Source organism: Saccostrea cucullata, unplaced genomic scaffold, assembly GCF_032062105.1.
Source record: "Saccostrea cucullata isolate Sc308-1 unplaced genomic scaffold, CSIRO_AGI_Scuc_v1 ctg8755, whole genome shotgun sequence".
NCBI classification, from domain to species: domain Eukaryota; kingdom Metazoa; phylum Mollusca; class Bivalvia; order Ostreida; family Ostreidae; genus Saccostrea; species Saccostrea cuccullata.
Window position 1 is genome coordinate 11293 of NW_026931345.1, and position 13577 is coordinate 24869.

At 32.5% G+C, this 13577-nt stretch overlaps 1 protein-coding gene across 1 annotated transcript; it reads right to left on the reverse strand.

The window, feature by feature from the left end:
• Nucleotides 1–6112: 6112 nt before the first annotated feature.
• On the reverse strand, nucleotides 6113–13248 carry LOC134232285 (sodium/hydrogen exchanger 9B2-like). Its single transcript, XM_062714240.1, has 11 exons — nucleotides 12882–13248; nucleotides 12654–12720; nucleotides 9380–9850; nucleotides 8818–8908; nucleotides 8490–8672; nucleotides 8179–8354; nucleotides 7779–7885; nucleotides 7483–7647; nucleotides 7279–7387; nucleotides 6864–7000; nucleotides 6113–6606 (listed from the first exon to the last, which is right to left on the reverse strand). Exons 2-11 carry the CDS (start codon nucleotides 12676–12678, stop codon nucleotides 6328–6330), a joined length of 1743 nt encoding a protein of 580 aa, XP_062570224.1. The 5' UTR covers nucleotides 12679–12720; nucleotides 12882–13248; the 3' UTR covers nucleotides 6113–6327.
• Between the last annotated feature and the right edge of the window lie 329 nt (nucleotides 13249–13577).

Here is a 13577-nt window from a genome sequence, read left to right on the forward strand (position 1 = left end):
CCTTTTTTAAAAATTACCAAATTTAAATTTAACAAGTTAAAACCCAATTGGTGAACCTAGGATTTCGTTGAACTTTGTAGAGCAAAAAAAAAAAAATCTAGAGATTGCCAACTTCTGATACACGCATTAACAAAAAATCAGAGGTTAAAATGTAAGACAGTTAATTTTATTAGAAAAAAATAGAACCAAGTTAAATATATTAGGAAAAAGCAAGTTTATGTGTCTGTCTGTCTGTCTGTTATCAAAGGAAAAAAAAAGTGCAATGATAAGCCCTTTAATTTACACGTCATAAAAATGACATCTCACCCACTAAGACATCAAAATTCGAATTTTTCAAATCCACGGAAAAAAACAATTAAGTTCAAACTATGTGGCGTATGTCCTCAGTTTGTGTGTGTATAACCTAGTTGTGTATTATAATGTTTTTGTGTGGGGGTCTGGTTTTAAACCCCCCTCCGACCCCTATTTTAGATTTTCAACAGTACATATTTGTTTTGTTGTTTTACTTAAAAAATTAAAAATTCCCCCTGTCCCTCCCTTCCCCATACTCACTCCTTCCCCCCTCTCTCCTCTCCCCAAACATTAGCCCTCCTCTCTCCCCACACTCTATCTCCTCTCTCTTCTCTCCCCACTCTCTCTCCTCTCCCCACACTCTCTCTCCTATCTCCCCAAAGAATCTCTCTCCTCTCCCCCAACACCCTCTCTCCTCTCCCCACCACACTCTATTCCCCCAAACATTAACTCTCCTCTCTCCCATCTGTCCCCAAACATTCACTCTCCTCTTTCTATCTCCCCACACACTCTATCCTACCTCTCCCGACACTCTCCTCAGACTTTCTCTCTTCTCTCTCCCAACTATCTCTATTTCCTCTCTCCCCACTCTCTCCACACTCTGTCTTATCTCTCCCCTCTCCCCAAACTTTCTCTCCTCTGTCCCCACTCTCCTTCTCCTCCCTTCCCACACTCTCTTCCCACTCTGTAGAGCGGAGTTGGGGAGTTTTTGTCCCCACTCCAACCAGGAGTAGGGTTCCCGGTGGCATAGGAATAGGGGAGGAAAAAAAAAGGCATGTCTCCCTTCTTTTTTTCCCCAACCTACGTCTCCTCTCCCAGCATATTTTCTTTCACACCATTTCTCCCCTTTTTTACCCCCTCTTTCTTTTTATTTTTTTTTTTTTTTCTGCTTTACACCTTTTCCCAAAATTTCTGAGAAATCTATATATATACGAAAACATTATTGAAGTAATTGTTTTTTGGCATTTCATTATCGCCAAAACTTACGTACTGGTTAGTTAATTAAACTAAGTCACAACCAAAATTTTAATTATGATTTTAAACATTCTTGAAAAATGAATTTTACAAAAAAGATTTCTGTTCATTTATAATTACGAAATAAACCATAGAAATTTGGAACGCATACAAAACGTTTACCTAAAATAAGCTACTAACCATTAAAAAAGAACACAAAAGTGCCATGTGCGATTCACATTCTTACTTAAACACATGTGTGTAATAGATTTTCAGTTTAAAATTGTTTTGAACTTTTATTGGTAATTAAAAAACTTTGTACATGAAATAAACCTACATGATTATTCACGTCTGGGTTGCAAATTTTATTTTGCTGTAATTTTTTACTATATGTACAATAACTATTACACTAAATTAAGACTTATTAATACATGTATCAATAGTGAACATGCCACCAAATGATTCTAATTCCTTTTATCGTTACAGTGTAGCGTGCATGTTTTGGCCATAAACTTAAAGGATTTGAAATGATTACTAGTATTTGGTTTACTTAATGACATTTGGGTTACTAAATCCCTCTGGTGTAACACTGCCCCTTTGCGGGGTCTTTCTGAATGGGGTGTGAATTGGTTGGTTATTACCAATCAATTATAGAGGTTTTTTTGAATTTAAGTATTTTTTTAAAGACAGATGATATAAACAAACGTTTGTCTTAAAAATTGAAAATAACAACATGAGTCATGCTTTAATGAATAAAATGAACATGTTCCAACCATAGTTTTTTGTATTTTTTAGAAAATTACAATTATGGAATTTGAAGTGAAAAATATTTGACGTTTAGATTAATAAGGATTGTTGGGAGAAAGGTAACTTTTGAAAACCACAAGGATTTTCTTTCCCAAAATTTTTAATTTTTTTTGATCATTGCAAGAAAAATAGGCACAGAAATATAACAAATCCAGGCATCAATTTCTTTGTATCATCAGTCCCTTTAGTACTGAAGTTATGGAGAAGGCGGGGGCAGATATTTTTAAAAAAGGTTTTAGGTAGATACAAAAAATAAGTATCAAAAGAATTTTATAAAACCTTATAATATACTTTTAAATCACTAATTTTGTGGGGGTTTTTTTTCGTGGTTTTCAAGGTATAAGAGACCTACAAATTCATGTCCACCACGAAATGAAATTTTTCACATATATTTTTGCTGAACAATTCTTCAACCACAAAACAAATCCCATTGAACCGATATATTTTTTTAAACCACAAAATTTGAAACCCCGAAAATATGTGATTTCATTTATAACATACTTTTTTTATTTAAATATATCTTTAATAATACAATAATTATTATTTTATTATAATATATTTTTATAAATAACTTTAAATATATTATATGATTTTGAGTAAAAATATATGCAATATTTATCATTTGATAAAAATTATTTGAGGAATAGCTTTTTACAGAGTTCTTTGAACTTTGATTCCATACAGTTTTCAAAATATATTTGATATAACTTGATCACTTCAAAAAATAATGCCTCATATATTTTTTTTTGGAATTCATAGACTCAAAGTTTATCATACCGTTTTAATCTGTAAATAAATAGTTATATATACCACCCATCTACCAGACCTTATATAATGTAAACATCCCTGTGTTTGCATCTTGTAAATTAATATTAAGTTAGAGGAGGTATTTCAATCAAACATCTATATTTAGTAACGTTAGATAACATTTTACCTGGATAAACTGGCCAGAAACACCTGGATTCACGGATTGTTGCCCCTGAGACAAGTAAGAAACCAAGAAAGATATTTCCCAGATAATCCCATGACAAATTAAAATCCGGTCCCCCACTCTCTCTAGGCCAGTCAATAAATCAATTGATCAATAAAGTACATGGACGAATACTAGGGGAAAACTGACTACTGAAGAATGTATTTAACTGTTGACAAGGTGCTGTTGAAATTACAAAACAAAGAACATTCATCTTTCTGTGGAGTTCTAAATTACGCGAAGGAATTGGGATATGATGGTTCGATGAGCTAAGAAACACTGAAATGGTGAGTTGATTAAATTTAAGACTAAAATAGACAAATTAATTTACCAAATTAGTAATAAAAAGTCGATATAATGACTGAAATCAAGGATAAACTTGATATTAATACTGTTTAATACTATGAATGAAGAGGATGTTTAGTTCGTCGGATAATTCGCAGATAAAATTTTCTTGAAAAAATCTATACATTACTTAGCACCATTGAAGTGTTTATCGTTCTTCTTCTTCTTCTTCTTTTTTTTTTAGAATGAATGCCAATTGTTTTTAAAATATAATTTTGTGGAATTCTACATTTAAATTTTTAATAATGGAAAAAAGTACTTTGAAGAATTTAGAAATAACAAATATAATTCAGTTTATTAACCAAAAGTCTGTAAAATTACAAACTGTACTTGAATGAAACAGTGACAGTAAATTAAAAGTTATGATTATATTGAAATTATGGTTGTACCAAATAATGAAAATTGTCATTGACAAGTTGAAACAAAATTGTATACAACTATTATTAAAAATGTTTTAATTTAACATTTTTTATTATCATTTTATAGCTTTTACTTTTAGTAATGGCAATAATAATTTTATTTTAATTTAAAGAAGATGGATGTTTTTCTTTGTTTGATATCTTCTTGTGTTTAATATGATATATGTTATATTTAATATAATATATCAAATTTCTGAAATATTAAAAATGAGATGTACGAAAAAATAAACCCCCTACACTTCCACCAAACATTATATTTGTGTAGTAATTTTGTTATTTTTTTTTAAAGGTAAATAACACTCAAAAACACCGAAAAAGAGAAATAATTTAAGATAAGATGTTTCAGTGTGATATGAATGCCTCCGCCGACATTCGAATTATACTAGTAGATATTTAAAAACCAAGGAAATACAATGTACATGTAGAAAATCACATTGTACATTTTCTTTCAGCTTTCAATACATGTGTCATAATTTATAATGTGCAGAATCGTAAAAAATCGATAATTAGAATTTGGCAACGTCCAGGGTAATGACTTCATCGATTATTGATCCATCAGTATAAAACTCGAACTTAATTTTACAAGTCATTAACATAAATGTACACACGCACTAAAACAACGAGCTGCAGAGCAGTAGCACTTTGCTTGAGAAAATTCGGACAGAAAAAAATCGATGAACGGTAAATGTTTCAATGTTTAATGGCAACACTAATAACTTTTGGGAAATTGGGTCAATTATCATGAATTATCATGAACCTACTAGTATTTTTTTCTCTGAGTCTTCAAAATAGATTTGTCAAAAACCACCACATTATGATAACCAGGCCCAAAGCACGATAAGGAAAAAACTGGAAACGGGAATAATTCAAAAATTTCAAATTCTACGTGGCAAAATCTTTCATGATAATAATTCAATTGAAATGAAACTTAAATTTTTAATATATATATAAATCATCAATATTAAGTAAATGACTAAAAAAGCTCAATATTTAAAATAACGACATAAAAAGTCCGTAAAACTTTTACTGTATCTAAGAATAGACAAAAACAGCAACAATAATATGCAATTTAATGATTTCAGATCACTCAGCCATGAAGATTTTGCAGGTCATTTTACAAGAAACACTTCCCATGGAGGACAAATCTCGTCACAAACGAGATACGCGCACCCTAGCGGAGCACAAAGAACTGTCACGTGATCTACTTATCGCCGCCATAGTGCTTGGAGCCATAATTGGACTGGCTTTTCTTATTTTAGTCGCTGTGAGAATAAGGAAATACATAAAAAATAAAAACAAAGAAACAAAACAAACAAACAGGAAACAAGAACACGATAGGAGGACTCGGCGAGGCAATCACATGCCTCCTAAACATCGCCGCGAACCTCCTCACAAACCCAACCGATCTAAGATGCATACCATTCAAGAATCCGAAGCCTGATATGGCCAGGGATTCTTGTGAACTGAATTTGGATATTGAAGATATTTGTTTTATTTTTTTGTGCCAAAGTGGAATCTGAAACTGTGATTCGACTAACATGTATATGTCTGGCGAAGGTTCGTCAGGCAAAAGACGTACTTTTTGCATACATATCTCGTACATCTATTATATGTAAAACAGGAAGACCTTCCTATTGTAAGCGTTTTGTTTGTTTTTTGTAAAACCTATAGACTCAATACAGAACGACTGGGCAACTTGACCATGAAAAAGGCATATAAAACCTGGCTGGATTATTATTTTATTTAAATTATATAAGTTTGGTAATGTACCTTTGAAGTTTTATAACATGTAGCATGATGCAAAAAACAAAAATTTATTTTTGAATGAGGAAAAAACCCTTTACCTAACTGTGACGTTTTGATGTTCTTGTAATATTTCCATGTATTTCCCTCGACATAAATGATTCATACATTATACCATATTTTGTTTTCAAGTTTGTATTTGTGATGTCTGGAGTTACGTTGATGTGGACTCTGCATTGATTAGTGTTTATTTTTGTTTTTATAAATATACATTTATTGTTGTAATAATATGTGACCAAAATACACTGTTTAAAGAAAAAGTGAGTGAAATTGATCTTTTGACTATAGCAAGTCTGGCAGTCTGACAATCAAGGTTCAAGGGTCTTGTTATTCAAGAAATTGATTAAAAAAGGGCTTTCTAGTATTCCCCAATCATTGATCGAGAAGTTTACCAAGACAAAAACATTTCAAACACTCCTTTCACTTGTTACCTCGATATCATATCTTACGTTATCATTTCATCTTTCAGAATCATAAATTGTACAATTATAATAACTCATTAATTGCAGGTTGAATAAAGTAATTATCAAATTAAACTTCATTTATTTACAACAAATGATACAAATATTTTTATCATTCTTATGTCAGGGGATATTGGGCTCTCCAACATCACAAAATAATACCTAAAATATGAATACAAAGGTATTTATATAATACACAAACACACACATGGAGGCACAAGAAACAATTAAATGTAAAAATAAGCACAATTGAGTTTTATAAACAATGTCTTTGGATTCATTGTCTTTTAGTTTCTGACACTGTTTTTATTTCGATTTCTTTCTGACAATCGCCATTCGATGATGACGTAGCGCTTCCGCTACATTCCACCCTAATTTCCTCTTTGTCTCCATGCTCCAAGAACCTGGGTCCCAACACCCCCATACAAGTGGCTCCTACGGGGGCGCATATCACAATGGCCAAAACGGCAATGGTAAGGACATCTGTACCCATCCGGATGTCATCTTCATTGTTCCCCTCTAAAGCCTTGTCCAGTGCCAAACCACCAATGGCAGCCTAAAGGAAAAAGTCAAAACCAAGGATGATTATTTTAAGTATTTGCATAATTTGCAGAGTCTAATGTAAATGATAAATAAATTATATTTCATTGGTCTGAGTATGATTCTATCTTTGTCAATAGCTTGGTCAATAAATTGTATTTATTATATCTCAAAATTACTATCAAATATTTCAAAAAGATTTAAATATCCATTAACAGAATTATAACAGATAGTTAAGGGCTTAAGTAAAGATAAACCAAATCAAAGGAATACCTGTACTGTGGCCTTAGAAAGCCATGTTAATGTAATAAAAATCCTCTCTTTGATATTGAAGCCTGTTCCTAGGGTTACGCTGAAAGACACGGCACTACGAACACACAATCCAATGAACAAAGTAGCTATACCCAGGCCTAAAAATTCGACAAATATTTTAATCAAATAAAGTAGAAATAAAGTAGATATAGACAATATATGGATAATAATGAATTTTTCGATGCAGGAGAGAGATACTAGTAACTTTTAAAAAAATATATAAATTCTTTTAAAATAACTGTATTATGAATTGGCGGCTAAGAGATGAAAGGAAAGTCAAAGTATTTATCATCAGCTTTCAGTTTTTCTTTGGACGTTTCAGATGAAATAATTTTGACTGGCCCTAAAACATACTACTGGCAAAGTGTGTATTTACCTGCAGTGTTAGGTTGTATGTTGCCAATATCAACAGCCGCGCCAATAAGCCCAAATAGGAAGTGTTGTACAATCAACCACGCAAGCGCAATGATCCCTCCTAATTCATCCTAAAAGACGTGCAATAGGAAGGCAGCATGTACAAAAAAATCATATTTTAAATCATTGTCTTTCGGGGGAAAAGTCATAAATATGTATAACATACAGGTTCTCCTGGTTGTCTCTGCTGGCGCCATCTATAGGCCGCTACAGTGGCTGTAGTTAAACATCCCAAAGGTCCAGCTCCGGATAGACCGACAGCGGAACTTCCAAATATAGCGATCATTCCGGAACCAAACAACAGCATTCCACGGTAAAATAATGAATTTGTCTGGAGAAAAAGATAGTCGACACGTAAACAAACAAAACAGTCAAGTGAAAGTTTTCAAAAGTGTGGTAAGTTTGATGTCTACACGTATGATCTTTTAAATGAATAACAGTTCAATGAATCACTTTACTCACAGAATCTTTTCCTGGAAGAAACCATAGCATAAAACCAGCCACAAATCCATAGGCTATTCCCAGTAAAACCCCCAATGGTCCTTTAACAATTGTCACAGCCAGATCACCTGTAAAGAATACGAATATATAAAAAGACACTTATAGTTCTCTTCTGGATGGATAGGATCAGAAGAAAAGTAAAAGGAAAGAAAAGGAACAGTGATCAATCTCATAAACAATACAAATATGTGAGGAGGGGATAAAACAAGGACCCCTTAATTTTGCAGAAGCAGAATCAGGTGCCTAGAAGGATTAAACATCCCCTGTTGACCGTTTTAATGCCCTATGTAATGATAAAGTGAACGGAACTATCCGTAGTCAATCAGTATTAAAACAAATTAATTTGTACAGCATTTTATACCTTCTGAAAATATGACTCCTACGAACACCGCAAAACCGGTCACACAGAGAACATTGTCCAATCCTCCCGCTGCAAGGCACATTGTTGGAATACCCTTAGCAATACCATAGCGACGTTCCTGGAGACTTACGAGGGAGGGAACTGTAACAGCAGGTGACAAAGCTGCTAGGATACATCTGAAAATATTGTAGAAAAATATGCAATTGTGAGTTAATGAATAAAAAGAAGTCGCAGGAACTGTATTTTTTGCGTTGTCGTTACAGAATTAAACCTAAATAATAAAAATATAATTTAATCAAATAGATTTTTACCCCAGCATTAAGCTCCATGCCCAAGGGAATCCTAGCAGAAAATGAGAGACGATTCCCCCTGTTATGGCCTCACAAAGACAGGGAATGAAGGCGAGACGAAGGACAGCGAAGGACAACTTCCGGAGTTTGACAATATCCAAACCAAGGCCAGCGCGGAGTAATATTACAGTCAGTGCCAGCTTTCTATAATAACATAATAACAGTTTCCTGAGTATTCATTTTCATACAACATAACACGCAATTGTTTTAAATTTATGAAACAAAGAGATAACATTTTCAAAGATCATTTTTTTTAATTCTACAAAATAATCTTCAGCAAAATTGTTACCTTAGTTGACCAGACCACTTTGGGTCGATGCTTTCTCCAATAATCTTGATTCCAGGTACGTTACGTAGGAAGACACCTGCTATCAACATACCTAGCAACAAATTAAATATATTCAGCTTAGAAGAACGTATTAGTATTGTGTTATATTGTACCATACTGGAAAATTTAGAGTCTTCTTAGTCTATGTACATGTACTAATGATTTGAAACCATTAAATTCTTCATTATCTTCTTAAGGTATCTATTTTCTTCCCAGAAAATTGTTCAAAGACAACGAACTTGATTAACAATAATAACTGCTGATTACTTGAATGGGAAACAATCAATTTAACATATGAAACTAAAATTTTTATTTTTATATTCTTTTAATACATTATAAATGTTACTTAAAGGATTCTTGAAATTATATGACACAGAGTACTACACCACAAATTTCAGTTTATTCTAAAATCAAAGGGCAGATATTTGAATTGGAACTCTTCAATTGTGGAGTACACAGAGGACCGTTAAAAGTTTGAATAACTCATTAACTTAAGGATTTCTTGGAAAATTAATGTTCTTACCTAATAATGGGGGCAAATTGGCGAATGAAATCAGACGTCCACAAATAACACAGAAAACAAACAAGACAATAAGAGAGAAGAAATTTCCACCAGGCAACGCATCACTTCCGGTGATGGCGGCCAGAATCCCCCAGATTTGTAGACAGATGATTGTGATTTGTAAAATGAATCCCACCATTCCCCGTGGCGGAAGTAAGAACATGTCTTTGATTTTATCACCAATTGTTGGGTTTTCTGGCAGAGGATTTGCTTCCCTTAGACATGGCCGAACCATCTGTTTAAAGGCAGCTCTTTTTGAAACTTTGGATTTAGGGGTTGGTGAATTTTCTGCCGCCTGTCCATTTTCTGTGTGCTTGTTGTCTGTCTGTTTCTCTGTGACAGGGTCTGGTTTGACATGTTCTTCATTGTCCTCCTCGATTTTGATATCATTTAACTCTACTTCCGAAAAACTGTCAATTATTTCTGTGTATTCTAAAATGGAAATTACATTAAAATGAAATGAAATTATTTATCTGTTAAAAGTACAGTAAAGTTCAAAAGATTTGATAATTGTAAAAATTAAAATACAAAGTTGACAATCTTTCATACATGAATTAAGGGTCAACGACCCTCGTATATAAGTAAATAAGTTTTTTAAAACATTTGTATAAAACATCAATTTTTCATTCATCATAAAAACAAGCATAATACATGGAAATCGGGCTTATAACTCACTTTTAGAAATATACATATTCATTATAAACATGATATATTTCCAAGTCTTACTACATGTACATTAAGTGTGTTATATGCAATATGAAAACTTGCAGTTTAACATGGTAAAGTAAAGTGCATATAATTGTTTGTTCATTTAAAATTTTTAAAAAATCAGAATTCTATTGGAAAAACATACATATGAGGGTATTCATGGATAGGGCCATAGGGGGTAGTAAACTTTGATACTGCTTTTCTGTAGTACGCGTATACCTCTCTAGAACATTGTTCATTATATTGAAATGTAAATAAACGTCTGGGATTTCCTCCTACAATGTTAATATCTGAAATTCTAACAAAGATGTTCATTCAACTCTAAAACTTGACGTTATCTCCGCTGTTTAGTCTTAATTAAATTTTAATTAAGGCGAGGACTGAGTGATGAATTTTACGTGAAAAACTATAAAACTTGTTGTTGATCTAAACATTATGGTAGCATGCTAGATTAAGGGCATCATGGACTTTTTAATAATACACTTATTATTTTTTTATATAACACAATGAAACTTTATTTTCCTTTCCTTTTTAATGTACCAAAGAATTACGAAACATCGTTTCTGAGGAAAACAGTCATCATTTAAACTTTCGCTGATTATTTTTTTCCTTGTTTAAAAAAAATGTTTTCTTAATTAGACTTAATTAATTGAAGGATAACAAGTACACGAACATATCCCGAGGATGCACGTGTTTGACAAATAAACATGGGCAAATAAACTTAACAAGTGTAAGCGACATGCCCTGACATAAAAATTGTCACTTTTCCATGTTAGTATACAAACACAGCGAATAATTTTTTTCAGTTTGTTTGAAATTTTATTTATTTTTAAGATATTGCATGGGAAGTATGTATCTTTGTAGATGAAAAAGAATGGATGAAATTAAAGCAAGTTGGTTAGCATGGTTAGGGAGAAAAGTAATGAGGAAATAAAGCCTACATTTCTGAATACTAGTATACTAGTATGTAGAATATACTGTACATGTAACCATGCAGCACGAACGAACGAATAAATCGTTTCTAAAATAATGACCTAAGTTTGTCTGTGTTGTGACCTATATATGCATGGGAATTGTAAGTAAACCGAAGTCAAGAAATATGGACAGGTATATATATACATGTAGTGAAGTTAGAGAAAGTAATGCGTATTCTGCGAAGCATTTGCAAAAAGTCTAAACTGTTCCAATCCAGTGCAGGCTATATATAAGTATATAACTTTGGTAGCTATTAAAGAGATACGCAACGCAGTTTTGAACTTTGATTTAGTATTCCTTGTATAATACGAGTTCCAATGGCTATGGCACCTTACATATCAATATGTAAAGAATCTTCTGCCATTTGGTTTGTGTTGGAAATGATTTTTTATCCAAAGAGCTGCAAAAATCATACCCATCCACAAAGCAAAGGAAATATTTTTACATAGCTATCACATTGTTTTTTCTATGATTGCACCTTATCTGAATTCATCATTTATTCGCAGAAATGCAATTATGTGATTACAATAGGGGTACCAAAACAAAGGATATTCTTAACAGTAAAAAAGGATCTCATTAAAAACTTTAATTCATTGATGTTAAAAATAGCTGTTGTACAAAATGCATATTTATTCACATGGAAAATCATAAATGAAAAATTAAATACCATTCCATCAAAATGATTACAAAGGGCAAGACAGGTGGCTTTAGAAATATTCGGTACGTATACTAACAAGAGAGAAAATGTCAGAATTTAGAAGGAATAATCCTGTGACGTCCGCTTGTCAATTAGTTCCATCACTCCTGTCCTAAATATGACAGGTGTGGTTCGTCATAATTAAGGTCCAATTGTTTCCAGTCAGGTATAAAACAATGGCCGAACACATTGGTCAGTTTTACCTATAGTTTAGAGTTTTAATGACGTGTTGTACATAATTTACGTTTTATCGTCCATTTGTGAAGTATTGTGCATTATATTTTTGTGTTAAGTGCTATTTTCGGGTCCATAAAAATGAGATAAGAAAGAAAAGATATAGGAAGTTCTCAGATTATGAAAAAATTTCTTTTTCCCACATGGCTCTCTTTAATAAAAATATATACATAAACACTATTTAATATTTTTTTTCTCTCTGGAAATCTCGTGATTAAAAAAGAAACTGCATTTTTTCACTCTTTTAATAACAAATTGCTTTCTTAACTTTAACACTGAATCCCTTTTACAATGAGTGACAAGTCATTAAAAAGTCTGGGTTTGATGTGGTCGTAAGGTATCGTGTTCTGTGAAAGAAACAAGCAGCATAATATACGATCTAAGATAGTTTTCTTTTATGTTTTAACAGGCTTAAAACGTAAATTCTTGAAATAAAATGAAAACGCCACCAGTTACATTATATATAGCGTAGGTTAGTGACATAAGCATAAAGGAGGGATAGAGGGTTTGAAATTCGGTATTTTTAATCTTAAATTTGTTTTCTTGCTATCAATTTGAAAATTGATCTTAAAAAGCTAGAAAATGATGAAGTATATTAATAAAAAAAATCTAAAGACTTACCAGGAGGGGGGTCGTTCGTTGACATATTTACAGAAGTATTCCCAAAGCACGAGTAAAGTGGCGTTCACTGTATAATAAAAGTTATTAATTCAGAATTAAATGCAAAACAAAATTACTATGGTAAGTAAAAGAAATACTTTATGAATTCATTAATAATTTTAAGCAAATGTGACGAAACATGCCCTTTCAAAATGCTTTATCATTTTCTGTGAAAAAAAAAATGCATACCTTTATTTTGACAGTAATCCTTAGTACCAAAACACTAGAACGTCCCACAATACAAGTTTGGAGACAGCCGTAGACATAAAAATAAGGGGTCTGTAGCATACATCACCATCATAAGTAATGGGACAGGTTGTTTCACGGCCTTATGACGTTTGCTGGAGGCGCGCGCAAAACACAAAGCAACTGAAATACTAAAAGCTGAATTTTTCTACGAAGACGCTATAAAAGTATCGTCATGTAATCTTAGAACAATTGAATGATAAAGCCTGCAATATACGTGTACACGTGTACATATCAAGATGGAACATACGCCGTAATTCTTTAAAAATAACAAACATGGTATACTTTTTATATGTACAAAATTCCACCTTTTTCACATCGTCGATAACCCACGTGTGATTCACATCGATTCTCTCTAAGGAAGCTTGTGAACTCAAAACCGTGGTTTTTGACTATGCCATTTTCCCCGAAGAACTTCGTTTCAGAAATTCAAATAATACACCTCTATTCGTCTACTATCAAAGACATCATCAAAAGCAGAAATTTTACTTTAAGCAAACCACATCGAAATCTCCAGTCGAACTGGGAATCGCAACCAGAAGAACAGAAATGGTTACAGACAGATTACTGTCGAGGTTAAAAATATTAACCTAAAGTACAGACTTGTAAAAAATGGGTTAAAGTTAAAATACCCGAAAT